General features: G+C 53.0%; 2 protein-coding genes across 2 annotated transcripts in view; both read right to left on the minus strand.

The window, feature by feature from the left end:
- Positions 1–7,626, minus strand: part of ASB10 (ankyrin repeat and SOCS box containing 10) — a 28,519-nt gene extending 20,893 nt beyond the window's left edge. Inside the window, exon 1 of the mRNA XM_077809549.1 lies at positions 7,401–7,626. Coding sequence (XP_077665675.1) covers positions 7,401–7,626 — 226 coding nt within the window. The remainder of the gene's footprint in view (positions 1–7,400) is intronic.
- Positions 7,627–11,507: 3,881 nt separating this feature from the next.
- DRC11L (dynein regulatory complex subunit 11 like) overlaps positions 11,508–18,400 on the minus strand; it is a 74,720-nt gene continuing 67,827 nt past the window's right edge. Inside the window, exons 17-19 of the mRNA XM_077808788.1 lie at positions 17,042–17,219; positions 12,066–12,304; positions 11,508–11,621 (exon numbers count right to left, since the gene is read on the minus strand). Coding sequence (XP_077664914.1) covers positions 11,508–11,621; positions 12,066–12,304; positions 17,042–17,219 — 531 coding nt within the window. The remainder of the gene's footprint in view (positions 11,622–12,065; positions 12,305–17,041; positions 17,220–18,400) is intronic.

Consider the following 18,400-nt stretch of genomic DNA (forward strand, 5'->3'; position numbering starts at 1 on the left):
CCTGAACACCCCCAGACAGCATCAGCAACACCCCCTACCCTGCCCCAACCCCCCCAGACAGGTGACTAAATAAATGCTCCCTAGTTTTGAACAGGCTGCCTTGCCTCACTACAGTCTCTCACTGATTGTAACGCTCCCTAAGAAGGAAAAGCCTCTCTCAGGCATCTGACCTCGACTGGCCTCACTGGTGAGAACAACGGAGAGAAACGAGGGTTGCTGGAATGCAAAGGGTCAGTCTCAGAGTCCTTGAGAATACATGATCTGTCCTTGGGAAAGGGTGGGCTCTGGCCCACTGAAGGGGTTACACCAGGGGTTCTCAAACTGGGGGGGGGTCGTGACCCTTTAGGGGGTTGCAAGGTTATTACATGGGGGTTGTGAGCTGTCAACCTCCACCCCCAAACCCTGCTTTGCATCCAGCACTTATTATAGTGTTTAATATAAAAAAACTGTGTTTTTAATTTACACGGGTGGGGGGGGTCACACTTAGAGGCTTGCTGTGTGAAAGGGGTCACCAATACAAAAGTTTGAAAACCACTGGTATGAGATCTGAGGCCTTTGTCTGAAGCCATATTAGGCCAGCAGTAGCCTAAAAAGCAGAGCTAAAAAGCAGAAAGTGACATCCTCACATTCCATCTAAATTACATTAAAACAATATCCTAACGGGCTGTTCAGAAGGCTCCTGTCCGAATAGCACCCATCATCACCAGATAATAATATAGCTTTTAAAATGGTTAAAGAAAGCTTTGTTGGATGGCATCTGTCTGACAAGAAACCACTTATCAACAGTCATGGGTGTGAAATCCCTACTTTATTATTGTTTTGTCTTTATGGTCCCCACGTCTCTATAATTTATCTATATGGTCTCTGTCGGGTTCTTTGATTGTTTCTGTCTGTTGCATAACTAATTTTGCAAGATGTAAATCAACTAAAGTGGTGGGCTCTGATTGGTTAAAGAATTGTTTTGCAGTATGTTAGGATTGGTCAAAGAATTATTGTGTAGTACTTTAGCTTAAAATGATTGGTTAAGGTACAGCTAAGCAGGACTCAAGTTTAACTATATAAACTGGGGTCCAAAATGAAGGTCTTGGGAACCAACTCCAGGACCCAGCCCCAAGATCAGAGCTGCCAGACCTCAACACCCTGCCAACCACACCGTGCAGAAACTGGAGTCCCCCAGATGACCTGATCCTGACTGGCCATCAAGAAAAGTTCATCTGCCTTATTGGGAGTGGTGAGCATTGCATGCTGTGTGTGCCTTCTGTTTTGGTGATTGTTAATAAATAGTGGTTAAGGCAGAGGTCCCCCCGCTTTTGGTCTCCTTACCGCTGTCTGCACCACCCCCGGATCCAGGGCCAGGAGTGGGGCCATGGCTGTGGGGGATGGCAGATTGGGGTAAGGGGCTGGGGCCACAGCTAGGGGTGAGGCTGGGGCTGAGAGTGGGGCTGCAGCCAGGGGCCGAGGTTGGGGGTGGGAGCAGAGCCATGCTGAAGCTGGGCACGGGGCCAGGAATAGAGCCGGGGGTGGGAAGGACTGGAGCAGAGCTGGGAGTGGGGAGGGTCTGAGTGGTGCTCCCTCCCTGCTCCCCCTCCCCCTGTGAGGGCTGGCCCGGGCATTGCTGTGCCATGACCCCGGACATTCCTCCATGCTCCCCTAGGGGGTGTGCCCCACAGTTTGGGGACCTCTGGGTTAAGGACATTACTGTGTAAGGCTCTTTCACGAGTGAAAGGCCCCACAAACCTGCAGAAGATTGCGCCCTGAGCCCTAGGAACGGGGTAAGGGTGGGGCTGCCTAAATTAGCCCGGTTACAGCTTGAGCCCATGGAAGGTAAAGGTGGGGTGCTCTAGCATTTGGGTAACACTGGAAACTGTTTAAAGGTTGGGGCATAGCACAGATGCTGTGAATCCCTGACAGCTGACTTCATCACAGCTTTATTCTGAGTCACCCCAGCGAGCACTTCCTTTTTGTCACCCTGCAAGCATGGCGGACGCACATCTAAAGCCCCAGGAGTTTCCTGCCTACATCCCAGCAGGGGTATCTGAATATTGCCCAGGAACACGTATGTTTAGGGCCCTACCAGATTCATGGCCATGAAAAACACATCACGAGGAGCTAGGATTCACGATGTGACGGAGAGACTGCCGAGACTCATCAAGCCCTCGGATCACTACCCCTTCCTGCTTCTCCACGTGGGCACCAATGATACTGCCAAGAATGACCTTGAGCGGATCAGTGCAGACGACGTGGCTCTGGGAAGAAGGATAAAGGAGTTTGAGGCGCAAGCGGTCTTCTCGTCCATCCTCCCCGTGGAAGGAAAAGGCCTGGGCAGAGACCATCGAATCATGGAAGCCAATGAATGGCTATGCAGGTGGTGTCAGAGAGAAGGCTTTGGATTCTTTGACCATGGGATGGTCTTCCATGAAGGAGGAGTGTTGGGCAGAGACGGGCTCCACCTAACAAAGAGAGGGAAGAGCATCTTCGCAAGCAAACTGGCTAACCTAGTGAGGAGGGCTTTAAACTAGGTTCACCGGGGGAAGGAGACCAAAGCCCTGAGGTAAGTGGGGACGTGGGATACCAGGAGGAAGCACGAGCAGGAGAGCACGAGAGGGCAGGGTTCCTGCCTCATACTGAGAAAGAGGGGCGATCAGCGGGTTATCTCAAGTGCCTATACACAAATGCACGAAGCCTGGGAAACAAGCAGGGAGAATGGAAGTCCTGGCACAGTCAAGGAATTATGATGTGATTGGAATAACAGAGACTTGGTGGGATAACTCACATGACTGGAGTACTGTCATGGATGGGTATAAACTGTTCAGGAAGGACAGGCAGGGCAGAAAAGGTGGGGGAGTTGCACTGTATGTAAGGGAGCAGTATGACTGCTCAGCGCTCAAGTATGAAACTGCAGAAAAACCTGAGTGTCTCTGGATTAAGTTTAGAAGCATGAGCAACAAGGGTGATGTCGTGGTGGGAGTCTGCTATAGACCACCAGACCAGGGGAATGAGGTGGACGAGGCTTTCTTCTGGCAACTAACAGAAGTTACTAGATCTCAGGCCCTGGTTCTCATGGGAGACTTCAATCACCCTGATATCTGCTGGGAGAGCAATACAGCGGTGCACAGACAATCCAGGAAGTTTTTGGAAAATGTAGGGGACAATTTCCTGGTGCAAGTGCTGGAGGAACCAACTAGGGGCAGAGCTCTTCTTGACCTGCTGCTCACAAACCGAGAAGAATTAGTAGGGGAAGCTAAAGTGGATGGGAACCTGGGAGGCAGTGACCATGATATGGTCGAGTTCAGGATCCTGATACAGGAAAGAAGGGAGAGCAGCAGAATATGGACCCGGGACTTCAGAAAAGCAGACTTTGACAACCTCAGGGAACTGATGGGCAGGATCCCCTGGGAGATTAACATGAGGGGGAAAGGAGTCCAGGAGAGCTGGCTGTATTTTAAAGAATCCTTATTGAGGTTACAGGGACAAACCATCGGGATGTGTAGAAAGAATAGTAAATATGGCAGGCGACCAGCTTGGCTTAACAGTGAAATCCTTGCTGATTTTAAACACAAAAAAGAAGCTTACAAGAAGTGGAAGATTGGACAGATGGGCAGGGAAGAGTATAAAAATATTGCTCGGGCATGCAGGAGTGAAATCAGGAAGGCCAAATCACACCTGGAGTTGCAGCGAGCAAGAGATGTTAAGAGCAACAAGAAGGGTTTCTTCAGGTATGTTAGCAACAAGAAGAAAGTCAAGGAAAGTGTGGGCCCCTTACTGAAGGAGGGAGGCAACCTAGTGACAGAGGATGTGGAAAAAGCTAATGTATTCAATGCTGCTTTTGCCTCTGTCTTCATGAACGAGGTCAGCTCCCAGACTACTGCACTGGGCAGCACAGCATGGGGAGGAGGTGACCAGCCCTCTGTGGAGAAAGAAGGGGTTTGGGACTATTTAGAAAAGCTGGACGAGCACAAGACCATGGGGCTGGATGCGTTGCATCCGAGAGTGCTAAAGGAGTTGGCGGATGTGATTGCAGAGCCATTGGCCATTATCTTTGAAAACTCATGGTGATCGGGGGAAGTCCCGGACGACTGGAAAAAGGCTAATGTAGTGCCCATCTTTAAAAAAGGGAAGAAGGAGGATCCTGGGAACTACAGGCCAGTCAGCCTCACCTCAGTCCCTGGAAAAATCATGGAGCAGGTCCTCAAGGAATCAATTCTGAAGCACTGAGAGGAGAGGAAAGTGATCAGGAACAGTCAGCATGGATTCACCAATGGCAAGTCATGCCTGACTAATCTAATTGCCTTCTATGACAAGATAACTGGCTCGGTGGATGAGGGGAAAGCAGTAGACGTGTTGTTCCTTGACTTTAGCAAAGCTTTTGACATGGTCTCCCACAGTATTCTTGCCAGCAAGTTAAAGAAGTATGGGCTGGATGAATGGACGATAAGGTGGATAGAAAGCTGGCTAGATTGTTGGGCTTGATGGGTGGTGATCAATGGCTCCATGTCTAGTTGGCAGCCGGTATCAAGTGGAGTGCCCCAAGGGTCGGTCCTGGGGCTGGTTTTGTTCAATATCTTCATAAATGATCTGGAGGATGGTGTGGATTGCACCCTCAGCAAGTTTGCAGATGACACTAAACTGGGAGGAGAGGTAGATACGCTGGAGGGTAGGGATAGGATACAGAGGGCCCTAGACAAATTGGAGGATTGGGCCAAAAGAAATCTGATGAGGTTCAACAAGGACAAGTGCAGAGTCCTGCACTTAGGATGGAAGAATCCCATGCACCGCTACAGACTAGGGACCGAATGGCTCGGCAGCAGTTCTGCAGAGAAGGACCTAGGGGTTACAGTGGACAAGAAGCTGGATATGAGTCAACAGTGTGCCCTTGTTGCCAAGAAGGCCAATGGCATTTTGGGATGTATAAGTAGGGGCATAGCCAGCAGATCGAGGGATGTGATCGTTCCCCTCTATTCGACATTGGTGAGGCCTCATCTGGAGTACTGTGTCCAGTTTTGGGCCCCACACTACAAGAAGGATGTGGAAAAATTGGAAAGAGTCCAGCGGAGGGCAACAAAAATGATTAGGGGGGTGGAGCACATGACTTATGAGGAGAGGCTGAGGGAACTGGGATTGTTTAGTCTGCGGAAGAGAAGAATGAGGGGGGATTTGATAGCTGCTTTCAACTACCTGAAAGGGGGTTCCAAAGAGGATGGATCTAGACTGTTCTCAGTGGTAGCAGATGACAGAACAAGGAGTAATGGTCTCAAGTTGCAGTGGGGGAGGTTTAGGTTGGATATTAGGAAAAACTTTTTCACTCGGAGGGTGGTGAAACACTGGAATGGGTTACCTAGGGAAGTGGTAGAATCTCCTTCCTTAGAGGTTTTTAAGGTCAGACTTGACAAAGCCCTGGCTGGGATGATTTAGCTGGGGTCAGTCCTGCTTTGAGCAGGGGGTTGGACTAGATGAGGTCCCTTCCAACCCTGGTATTCTATGTTTCTGTGATTCTACGATCCGTGAAATCTGGTCTCCCCTGTGAAATACGATTTTTTGTGTGCTTTTACCATATACTAGACAGATTTCACAGGGGAGACCAGCATTTCTCAAATTGGGCATCCTGACACAAAAGGAAGTTGCGGGGGGGGGGGGGGGGGGGTCGCAGCATTACCACCTTTACTTCTGCCCTGCTGCCCTCGGAGCTGGGCGGCCGGAGCGCGGCGGCTGCTGCCTGAGGGCCCAGCTCTGCAGGCAGCAGCGCAGAAGTTCGGGTGGCAAGGCCAGACCCTGCCACCCTGACGTCTGCCCGGCGGCTGCTGGCGGGGTCTCTGCCTCCGGCGCTGGGCTCCCAGCCAGCAGCCGCCGCTCTCCAGCCGCCCAGCTCCGAGGGCAGCACCGCTGCCAGCAGCCGCCGGGCAGACGTCAGGGTAGCAGTACCACCCCTGCCCCCACAACCCTCTTTTGGGTCAGGACCCCTACGGTTACAACACTGTGAAATTTCAGCTTTAAATGGCATCATGACATTTATGACTTTTAAAATCCTATGACCGTGAAATTGACCAAAATGAACTGTGAATTTGGTAGGGCCCTACATATGTTCTATTAACCCCCTCCCACATAAGCTCTGACTTTTCATTTTGCCAGTGGGTGCCCCAAACCAGCCCTGCCCCCACTCTGCTCCCAGGGCCCTGCCCCCACTCCACCTCTTCCCATCCCCACTCCGCCCCCTACTCCAAGGCCCACCTCCTTTCTGCCCCCTACTGCCTTAAGGGCAGTGAGGGAGGGATGGGGCAGAGAGGAGCCAGTGGCGGGGCAGCCCCACTGAACAGCTGATCAGCGGGGCAGCCACTGAAGAGAAGCTGGGAGCATAAGGCCAGCCAGTGAAAAGCTGATTGGCAGCCAGCCCCAGGGCCCCCAGAGCAGCAGCCCTGGCCAGCCCCACGGTTGCTGAGCGGCACCTATGCTCCCACACCAGGATCTTGTGATACGCTCAGGTGAACTCCACTACCAGCACAACAGCACTGGAAACACTGGGCCCATACCGTCCAGCTAGCCTGAGTATGACAGCGGTGCAGCTGCGGCTGAGCTGTGCAGTGCATCACCCCGCCTGAAGCCACTGGGCACGTTCTTGGCACGGCTCAGCTACAGCTGAGCCAGCTCGTTGAGAGCTAGGGGCGTACGCAGGGGTGAAAGTAACTTAAAGGACTTACCAGTACGCCGGAGTCCTGAGCGGGGGCGTGGCCTCAACGGGAAGAGGCGGGGCCTTTAAATCAAGATTTAAAGATCCCGAGGCTGCGGCTGGGAGCCCCGGGGCCTTTAAATCACCCCCGGAACTACCAGCTGCAGAGGCGGCTGGGAGCCCCAGGGCTCAGGGGCGATTTAAAGGGTTAAATCGCTGACAGGTCCCTGCCACCACTACCCCAGGGCTCTGGCAGTGGGACTCGGGAGGTCATTGAAAGGGCCCGGAGTTCCGGCCGTTACAGGGAGCCTCGAGCCCTTTACATCGCTAGCCTGGGGAAGCCAGTCCGGTTCGATACGGGATACTGGCTCTTGCCGGTACGCCGTACTGGACTGGACCGACTTACTTTCACCTCTGGGTGTACATACACACAAGCAGAGGAGCCACGCCCCTAGTCTGCAGTGTGGACATAGCCCTAGAGACTGGGATGGGGACCCGGGCTGGATATAAAACATCCCTCCCCAGCCCCCAGCACTCCCTCATCACCCTCTGGCGCTCCCTCTGCCCCCAACACACATCCGCCTGGATTCCCTTCCCCTTGACACCCTCCCCCCAGCACTTTCTCCTCCCCTGTGCCTCCCCCAGTACTTCCACCCATTGAGCATCCCCCCACAGCACTCCCTCTCACCCCCCAGCCTCCACCCACCAAGCACTCTGTCCCCCAGGTGCTCGCTCTCACCAAGTTTCCTGCTGGTCCACCGCAGCTCGTCACCCTTGGATTCAATGATGAGGTTGACGGCAGCGCTCTCAGTGAAATGCTTCTGCACTGCCTCCAGGTCCCCGGTGAAGAGCGCATTCTGCACCAACACATCTCGGCACTCGATGGGCTCCATGCGGCTGCTGCGGAATCCCCGGCCCCCAGGGGTTGGGGCAGTCAGGCCTTGGTCCATGTGCCTGGTGTGCATCCACCTGTCCAGCAGATCCTCGTCCAGCTGCAGTGCGGGGTGAGCACTGGCTTTATAAAGGGGCAATTGGCTGCTGCAGCCCCAGAGCTCCTGGCTCAGTGGCGTGTCCTTGGTGGGCTGCTCCCGGATGCAGGCTACTCAGGGCTGGCTGGCTGGGTCAGACACAGGCCTGACTCAGCCTTTATAAATAGCGCCCTTGGCAGCACCCACCACCAGAGTTTGTTTATCCTCCGCTGCTGGCACTGATCTCCAGGGTCACTTTGGGCGCGGGGCAGGCCCCTGCCTGCTCGCTCTCCCTGGCTAGCACACAGCAGTGCGTACTCTTTTCCTGTGCCCCTGGGCAGTGGGTGCAGGGACCAAGGTGTCATGCCCACAGCACACGGAAATGTGCACCACAGAGCAGAGCCAGCCTGGCCCAGATCTCACTGGAGATGTGGTGCAATGCAGGAGCAGCAAGCGAGGATGGGGGGGGGGGTGCATCTGAGACAGGAGTTGGGGGCAATGCCAGGGCTGGGTGAAGCCTGCTCTCCTTTACCCTCTGCATAGGGCACTTGGGATACAGAGCAGCTGAGTAGTGACGACCCTGGAGGAGCCCAGAGAGAACTGGAAGGGGGGGCGGGGGAGGCAGTACTAGGGCAAGACTTGGCTGGGGCAGTGCAGCGAATAGACCTCACCTAGGGGCGTGGGGCTGGGCAGGAGTGGGGAGGGGAGGGAAGGGACACCCTGTGTCTATGGGGCTCTTGGGATACCCCTCTTGGAACCCTGCACTCAACTCCAAGCATGGTCCCAGAGGCCTGCCCAGGGGCAGGGAGGGGCCAGCCCATTTCTGTGCGGTATCCAAATCCAGCCCCCAGAAAAGGGAGGAAACCAGTTCTCTCCAGCTGCTTCAGAGGGGAGAGGTTCCTATGGAAACCACCAGGGCTTTGAAGGGCTTTTCCATTTGGTTAAGTCACACCAGAACACAGCAGCCATCTCAGACATGACCTGGTTCAGGGTGAGAGATGCAGCCGCCAACGCTTCCCCCAGTCAGAGACTGCTCCCAAGGAGGGCACCCCAGGTGGGCTGTGTGGCTGGGGTGGCTCCCTGGCTGGCCGGGCCTCACAAGGAAGGAAAACTATTTTTGGCATAAAGAAAAGGAGTACTTGTGGCACCTTAGAGACTAACCAATTTATTTGAGCATAAGCTTTCGTGAGCTACAGCTCACTTCATCAGATGCAATTGGTTAGTCTCTAAGGTGCCACAAGTACTCCTTTTCTTTTTGCGAATACAGACTAACACGGCTGTTACTCTGAAACCTATTTTTGGCATGTATTTCTCTTGTGAGTTTGTTCCAAAGTAAAAAGGTGGGAATGGGAGTTGGCCTCTGTGAAGCATCTAGGAGTTAGCCTGGGCTCTCTACTCTGCGGCCTGGCAGCTCACACACCCAGCTGAGCTGTCAGGCTCTCCTGGGCTCATGGCACCTTTAGCTGGGACACCACAAGCTGAATAAGCTGTTCAAGCGGCTCCAGCCATTGTGAGAGGGGAACAGCAGCCACTGGGAATCACTCTAGATAAAGCAACAGAAAAGATTTTGCTTCAAAGCACCTTCACCTTGCATAGTCCCTTGAGAGATGTGTTAACTACTTATGCTAAACAATCTGTTCCACCTTGCAGTGAGCTGTGACGCTCTGAGGCCAGGTCTGCACTGCAGACCTAGGTCAGCATAACTGTGTCGCTCAGGGGTGTGAAAAGTCTGGAGGCCTTCTCCTGCCGACACAACTACTGCCTCTTGGGGAGGTGGATGAACCACTCCCATCAGCATAGGAGCATCTTCACTCAGGCCATGTCTACACTACCACTTGTGTCGCTCAGGGTGTGAAAAAACCACCCCCCAAACAACGTCAGTTACACTGATAGCAGCCCGGTGAGCACCGTGCTATGTCAGCGGGAGAGCATCTCCCAGAGCTACGGCTGCTATCGTTGGTGGTAACTGACAGCAGCACTCCCTGCCGGGGGCATGGAGCGTCTCCCCCAGACGAGCTGTATCCCTGCATGTGTAGACGCCCTTCAGCGCTGCAGCTGCGCTGATGCAGCGTTTTAACCTTGCCCAGACCTGAAGAGGAGCTCGGTGTAGCTTGAAAGCTTGTCTCTCTCACCAACAGAATTTGGTCCAATAGAAAATATTCCCTCCCCCACCTTATCTTGCAGAAACCAAACAAGAAAGCTCTGCTAAGGCAAGTATGAACCTGGCAAATACTGAACTGACTCTCTGAAAGCTGGAAGGTTCAATGAGTTCTACAAGCCCAGGGGAGTCAGAGCTCCTACAGCCAGACATCTGAGAGTTCCTGAGCCCACTTCTGACCGGAGCATGCAGAAGTATCTTTCGTGTCCCCACTTAACTCTAAATAGGATGAACTGATTTTGCCCAAACTTTAAAATAATAATAATAAAAAAAATGCACTTCTGGGCCACTCTCCTGGCTGGAGAATCCCAGCACAAGGGGAATGGGCCTGTGGAAGTTCGGAACCACTGCAAACGGCCAGTGAGAATGTACGGACAGAGGCCCAACCCCACCGGGAGCTCCCATACAACCCGGGAGACACCTGGTCTCTGCCTTGCTCCATCCCTACAGTTCATTCTCTGTTAAGTGCCGGCAGTGACCTAGATGCTGAGCCAGACGCACAAATGAGTCGCTGCCCTGCAGAGAATGTGCTGCGAACCAGCCGAGCACATATGGTGCCACCATGGCAGGAATTTGGCCAGAAGATGCCCCGCCCCCCTACTTCCTGCAAATACAGAGCTACCCAGGGCTTTGCCCAGTTTAAATGGCTGGAGCAATGCAGCTCCCACCACTTCCCAGTGGCACCGTCCAGTAACCAGTAGCGCCTGCCGTTCTTCCCCTTTGCTCAGTCACTCACATCCCACGGTCCAGTCACGTTCCCAGGGCTACACTAAGCGCCTCTCCCTTCTTGGGGCTCTGCAGCCTGTCCCCACAAACTGTGACACCCTCAGGCAGCTACACAGCTCCTGGAGCTCCCTCCATGTGAGGACCGAGAGCCCCAGAGTTGAGTGCAAGGTCTGAGGGGATGGGGAAGAGAGGAGCATGGTGTCCCGTGTGCGTGCATGTGTGTCCGTCCCCAGCTCCCTATAGGGATGGGGACACCCCCTTCTCAGGGACTGGGGACCCAGAACTGCATGCAGGGTTCAGGGGATGGGAGCTGAGCAGAGGGTCCCAGAAGTGTCTCTGCCCAGAACACTAGAGGGAGGGGCTGCCCCCCATTCTCTGGAGTAGAGGCATCTGTGTGCACAGCTCAGAGCTGCCTGGGCTCAGGGGCAGGGGGCTCGTTCCCTCTCAGGGCTGCATGAGGGCAGTGACCCAGACCATGGGCCCCCTGACACTGGAGCTGGGACAGGATCTGGGCAGACCCACAGCAGGCTCCCGGTTGCCATTCCAGGCATAGTTGGGAGCGTAGGTCTTGGTTCTCTCTCACCCCACATGCACCACTCTCGCTCATCCTATGTATGCATGCAGAGCCAGGTGCACCCGGTACACGCATACATGCCCCCACATGCACACACGTGCATGCACAACGCTCCAGGCTCACCCCACATGCACACGCATGCACACACACAGAGACACACACACCACATGCATGCACAACCCCCATGTGCACACACACAGAGACACACATGCACAGACCCCCCCAAGCTCAGGTACACCGCCCCTCCAGGTTTGCCCCACATACGCACTTGCACTCCCCCAGCGCACTCCCATCCATGCACAGACCTCTTTCTGCACAGATGGGCGGGACGAAGAATAAGTTGGCTTTATGGGGCTGCCCTGCCCAAGGGCCCCAGAGCATAAAGCCCAGGGAGGGAGATGCAGGACCCCTGAGCCAGCACTATTTCTTCCCTTTCTTTCCTGTCTTGTCCTTCCCCTTTCCCTCCTTCTTGTCTGCTCTCTCCTGCGCTGCCTTGAGTCGCTTCTTACCCAATGGAGTCTTCATGTACCAGTCCTGCCAAGAGGGCACAAAGAAGCAAGTGAGGTCAGTGCAGAGCTGATGCTGCACTGCAGAGGACACCCTGGGTTGGGGGATGGCAGGGGTGGGCCTGAGTCAGCCCCTAGTGGTGACAGTGACATGGTGGGCAGGGACCTGGGCAGGTGGGGGCTTGGGGGAGGGCCCCCCGTGTCTGCCTCGAGGGGTGACAGTAACATGGGGGGGCTGGAGGGAGGGACCCCCTGTGCCTACCCCAAGAGGTGACAGTAATGTGGAGGGCAGGGACCAGGCTGGGTGGGGGGCTGGGGGTAAGTCCCCCTGTGCCTGCCCTGAGGAGTGACAATAACGTGAGGGGCAGGGACAAGGTTGGGGTGGGAGGCTGGAGGGAAGGGCTCCCCTGTGCCTGCCCCAAGGGGTGACAGTAATATGGGGGGCTGGGATCTCTGGGGCTCAGCCAGGCACCTGCAGTGTCTTCTCCTCCTCTCTGTAAATGGGGTCGGCCTTTGCCAGTTGCTGCAGGAACTCGCTTGCCCCCAGCGGCTTCTTGGGCATCTGCAGCAGGCGCCGCTCAGTCAGTACCATCTGTACGGCCTGTGCCATGTGCCCCGGGCTGCAGCCGTCCGAGAGCTTGGCCAGGGCACTGACGTCCAGGCCAGTGGTGACGGTGCCGCCATGCTTCTTGATCAGGCGCTGCCAGGTCACTAAGGAGGCAAAGGGGACAATGGTGGGCGAACTCTGGGAGAGACCCGCCTGTGCTGGGGGGAGGCGATAGGAGGAGAAACAGGGCACGGGGTGGAGGAACTGGGGGGGCTGCAGGGGAAAGACATAATGTTCCAAACTCCCACCATCACCACCATGGAGCAATGCAAGCAGGGGGGCAGGACATCTGTGCAGTAGCTGATGCAAAACAGGCTGAGTGGGGGAGGTGTTAAGTGGGTTTTCTCCAGACCCTTCTCTGAACTGCAAACAGACCGGGGCAGACAAACCCCAAATGCTGGTGGATGTTCCAATACTTAGATTTATCCAGCCAGCCCAAAACAGCTTCTACAGCGCCTCCCTGGTTACTCAGACGTCCAAACAACACAGTTCCCTTAAAGTATCCAGCCTCAGGCCTCCATCCAGACACACCTGTCAAACATAGGATGATAAACTCTGAAAATCCTATTTCATCATATAAAAGAAAAGGTTCTCCCGATCCCAAAGGACCAAGCCCCAGACCAAGGTCAAATGATAACTCAGATCTTACCTAAAATACACGCTTATAGCCAATTCTTATTAACTAAACTAAAATTTATTAAAAAAGAAAAGAGAGAGAGAGAGAGAGTTGGTTGAAAGATCAATATACATACAGACTTGAGTTCAATTTCTTGAAGTCCAGATACCTAGCGGAGATGGTGAGTTTGTAGCTGCCGAAAGTTCTCTTAGAAATAGTCCGGAGGTTATTGTCCAATGTCCATAGTCAGGGTGACTCCAGTCAGTGACTGGGGATCTCAATTCTTATGGCTCAGGGTTTCCCCTTCTTGAAACCCAAAGCAGATCTGAGATGAAGAAGGATCGTGTCCCAGGGTTTTTATACATTTCCAGCAGCCTTTTGGCCTGAGAAAACAATAGGCTTAACTTTCCTTATCCCAAACATCCTGGCAATTAGCACAGGGTCATTTATCCATTAAGCAGTTCAGATACAGGTTACCACAACCTTCAAAGAGACATACAGACAATAATACAATTTCACTCCAGTGTCTTCCTAAATGTTAATACTCCTTTTTTGATCTTTGAATCAAAGCTATAGCGATAGACAAGACTTGTTTGCTGACCTCACAAGACCTGAGCAAACATCTCCCCTTCTACCTCTAACAACGTCGGCTGCATTTCAAAGCTCTATTCATTTCCATCTCTTCCTAACCCGTCTTTCGGCCATGGGTCAGGTCAGTCTGTGAGTTAATTAACTCTTTCTGGCCTTGTGTCACCTTTCAATGAGATGATATATTACATGCATAACATCACACCTTCCCAGCTCAGCACCGCCTAGCCCGCTGCTCTGGCTGCTGCTGCTTGGGGTCCTGGAGCTGGGAACTGCCAGCTCCTTGGCTGGACTGGGGTCTGAATCATGCAGTCACCTTCCCCCACACTCTAGTGTTAACCCAGGGACTCACCCACAACTATTTCACATTTGGGGACAATGTATACCTTCAAATCAGCAGCACTGCTATGGGTACCCGCATGGCCCCACAGTATGCCAACATTTTTATGGATGACTTAGAACAACGCTTCCTCAACTCTCGTCCCCTAACACCCCTACTCTACTTGCACTACATTGATGGCATCTTCATCATCTGGACCCATGGAAAAGAAGCCCTTGAGGAATTCCACCATGATTTCAACAATTTCCATCCCACCATTAACCTCAGCCTTGACCAATCCACACAAGCGGTCCATTTCCTGGACTCTACTGTGCTAATAAGCGATGGTCACATAAATATCACCCTATACTGGAAACCTACTGACCGCTATGCCTACCTACATGCCTCCAGCTTTCACCCAGACCACACCACACGATCCATTGTCTACAACCAAGCTCTAAGATACAACCACATTTGCTCCAATCCCTCAGACAGAGACAAACACCTACCAGATCTCTATCAAGCATTCTTATAATTACAATACCCACCTGCTGAAGTGAAAAAACAGATTGACAGAGCCAGAGGAGTACCCAGAAGTCACCTACTACAGGACCGGCCCAGCAAAGACAATAACAGAACGCCACTCGCCGTCACCTTCAGCCTCCAACTAAAACCTCTCCAGCGCATCATCAAAGATCTACAACCTATCCTGAAAGATGATCCCTCACTCTCACAGATCTTGGGAGACAGGCCAGTCCTCGCTTACAGACAGCCCCCCCAACCTGAAGCAAATACTCACCAACAACCACACACCACACAACACAACCACTAACCCAGGAACTTATCCTTGCAACAAAGATCGATGCCAACTCTGTCCACATATCTATACAAGTGACACCATCATAGGACTTAATCACATCAGCCACACTATCAGGGGCTCATTCACCTGCACATCTACCAATGTGATATATGCCATCATGTGCCAGCAATGCCCCTCTGCCACCATGTACATTGGCCAAACCGGACAGTCTCTACGCAAAAGAATAAATGGACACAAATCTGACATCAGGAATCATAACATTCAAAAACCAGTCGGAGAACACTTCAATCTCCCTGGTCACTCAGTAAGAGACTTAAAGGTGGCAATTTTGCAACAGAAAAGCTTCAAAAACAGACTCCAACGAGAAACTGCTGAACTGGAATTAATTTGCAAACTAGATACCATTAACTTGGGCTTGAACAGAGACTGGGAGTGGTTGGGTCATTACACAAATTGAATCTATTTCCCCATGTTAAGTATTCTCACACCTTCTTGTCAACTGTCTGAAATGGGCCATCTTGATTATCACTACAAAAGTTTTTTTTCTCCTGCTGATAATAGCTTATCTTAATTAATTAGCCTCTTAGAGTTGGTATGGCAACTACCACCTTTTCATGTTCTCTGTATATATATATATATATATATATATATATACACACCTTCTTACTATAAGTTCCATTCTATGCATCTGATGAAGTGGGCTGTAGCCCACAAAAGCTTATGCTCTAATAAATTTGTTAGTTTCTAAGGTGCCACAAGTACTCGTGTTCTTTTTGTGGATACAGACTAACACGGCTGCTCCTCTGAAACCCAGACACTGCAATTCGGGGGTGGGGCAAGGAGACTGGGAAGTCACAGAGCAAGGTCCCCAGAGAGCTTTGGGGGGGGGGGGATGCTCAGGGAGGGATCAAGCCAAGCCAAGCCAAGCAATAAAAGAAGGTAAATCCCCCAGGCTCCCCCTCATTCTGAGCCCCATCCTGCAGTGAGTACCTATAGGGCCCTGGACTTGAATGTAATCGTCCCGCACCCGCACACCTGCACAATCCAGGCCACTCCCCCCTGCACTGGGGTAAGGTCCTTCCCAGGCTAGCAAATGGCTCTTGCTGCTCACAGCTGGCTTGCTGCTGCCCATGGCAGGTGTGTTTGATTTTAACTCTCTTGTAATTCACACTCATCTTAGCTGACTTGCATCATGTTGATTTCAGACCAATTCTCTCATTTGCAAAGGTTGTTTTCAGTTCTTATTTTGTTCTCCAAAGTGCTTGCAACCCCTCCAGCTTAGAGTCACCTGCAGATTTTATAAGCATCTCTCCTCTTCTTTGCACTACCTAGCCTGCTTGATGGCCCATTAAGGACCATCAACTACACAACTGACCCATTGAAAGAAGGCAGATACACCTTGTGACTCAGCCAGGCATGCAGGAACATGCCTATGGACAGAACTCTGAGGTTTTTCCATGCCATGTGCTGCGTAGCTTGTGTTTGGAACAAAGGAAGCACAAGCCACATGGCAAAAGGACTATAAAAGGCAGCTGCATCATCTCCATTTTGTCCTCAGTCCTGCTTCTTACCTCTGGAGGGACTTTGCTACAAACTGAAGCTCTGAACAAAGGACTGAATGACCCTTCCAAGCTGTGGATGTATTCCAGAGACTTGACTTAAGCCAGCAGTTTATTCCATCACAGCTACAAGCCTGAACCAAGAACTTTGCCATTACTGTATGTAATTGATTCCATTTAACCAATTCTAGCTCTCATCTATATTTCTTTTTATGAATAAACCTTTAGATTTTAGATTCCAAAGGATTGGCAACAGCGTGATTTGTGGGTAAGATCTGACTTGTATATTGACCTGGGTCTGGGGCTTGGTCCTTTGGGATCGAGAGAACCTTTTTTCTTTTACTGGAGTACTGGTTTTCGAAACCATTCGTCCCCATAACGAGTGGTGCTGGTGGTGATACTGGGAAACTGGAGTGTCTGAGGGAATTGCTTGTGTGACTTATGGTTAGCCTGTGGGATAAAACCAAAGTCCTCTCTGTTTGGCTGGTTTGGTGCCTTAGTCGTGAAGAACCCCCGGCTTTGGGCTGTGACTGCCCTGCTCTAAGCAATTTGTCCTGAACTGATACTCTCAGTTGTGTCCCACCAGAGGCCGCATGGTTACAGGGGGATGGAGACCAGGAGTGGAAGGTCAGGCTCAGAGAGATGAAAGAGCCTACTAGTTTGTTGCTGGTCAGGCCGGTGTGAGGCCAAGCCATGTAAATAGTCTGTCAATAGTGGGAAACTGGTAGTGGGAAACAGACACTAAATAAAGAGCACGGGTGTTGCACCAGCTTGGAGTGTCCCTGAATCTTTAAGGAGCAGGGTCAAGGGGCCAAATCCAACGGGGCACCCCGTGACAGGCCCCCAAAGCACTGGTGAAAAGGGAAGGAACCAGCCAGTCATCAGCACCAGTTGGCTGAGTTTACAAGCAGCTCTGCCTGGGCCAGGCCCCTCCATCACCATAGCGGGATGCATAGTCAGGCCGGGGGAGGAGGAGGATCCGCTCGTAGGCTTTGCACAGCATCTTCACGTCAGCTGCATAGGGCTTGTCCGACGTGCCGATCAGCAGCACCCGATCCTCTGGCTTCAGCAGCTTCAGGGCTTTGGGTAAATCCCTCTTCAGACGCTTGGGGTCAGCCTGCGAGGCAGCAAAGGGCAGAGTCATGGGGCCAGGTCGAGCCCACGGGCGGGGGGCAGAGTTATGGGGGGGCTGGTCCGCGGAGGAAAGGGTCCCTGGGGTCCGGTCGAGCCTGCAGGAGAGGCAGGGAGGCAGAGTTATTGGGCTCAGGTCGAGCCTGTGTGCAGTGGGGGGAGAGTTACAGGGAGTCCAGCCGAGCCCTGGGCAGTGGGGGGACAGAGTTACTGGGCTCAGGTCGAGCCCATGGGCAGGTGGGCAGAGAATTACTGGGATCAGGTCGAGCCTACGGGCGGGGGGGCAGAGTTACTGGGCTCAGGTCGAGCCTGTGTGCAGTGGGGGGAGAGTTATGGGGGGTCCAGTCGAGCCCTGGGCAGTGGGGGGACAGAGTTACTGGGGTCAGGTCGAGCCCACGGGCGGGGGGACAGAGTTACTGGGCTCAGGTCGAGCTCCGGGCAGGGAGAAGGCACGGTCACTGGGATCAAGTCAAGCCCATGGGCGAGGGGGCAAAGTTATGGAATTCAGGTTGAGCCCATGGGTGGGGTGCACAGTCACTGGGGCCAGGGTCCCTGGGGTCAGGGCGAGCCCATGGGCCAGGGTCCCTGGGGTCAGGGCGAGCCTGCAGGCAGGGGCGGGGTCACTGGAACCAGAGCTAGGGGTCTGGCACAGGTTAGGGTACAGCTGTTCCAATGCACATTCTCAGGTGCCCCTGCCCCTCTGGCATGAACTGTGGCAACGTCTGTACAAGTCATGAATTCTGGCTAATGCCGTGAGGTGTATTCTGAAAACCAGTTGTATCATGAGTGCCTATATGTCAGTGGGGCCAGCACTGCTGACGGGTCTCATAGTGGGGACACACATGAAAGATACCATGGGGTTCTTTAGATTTAACAACCCTACTCGGGGCAAACACCCAAAAACAATAGGTCAGTGAAATCCCTAGAAAACCAGTTTCGCTGACTCTTGGGACGGGAAAGGGAAAGGCAGGAGCAGTGGGAACTCACCCCGAAGACAGAACAAAGGATGCCAGGGGGTTTAAGTAGCGAGGCACACGAACAGAAGGAGGCCATATAAGAGGAAGTAGGAGAGACCAAGGTCACCCACCATGTAGCAGCCTTATAGGGCAGGGGTCCCATGCTCACTTTCCTGAGCCCACATAGTCCCAAAGACTGCACAACCGATGG

Source organism: Eretmochelys imbricata, chromosome 2, assembly GCF_965152235.1.
Source record: "Eretmochelys imbricata isolate rEreImb1 chromosome 2, rEreImb1.hap1, whole genome shotgun sequence".
Taxonomy (NCBI): domain Eukaryota; kingdom Metazoa; phylum Chordata; order Testudines; family Cheloniidae; genus Eretmochelys; species Eretmochelys imbricata.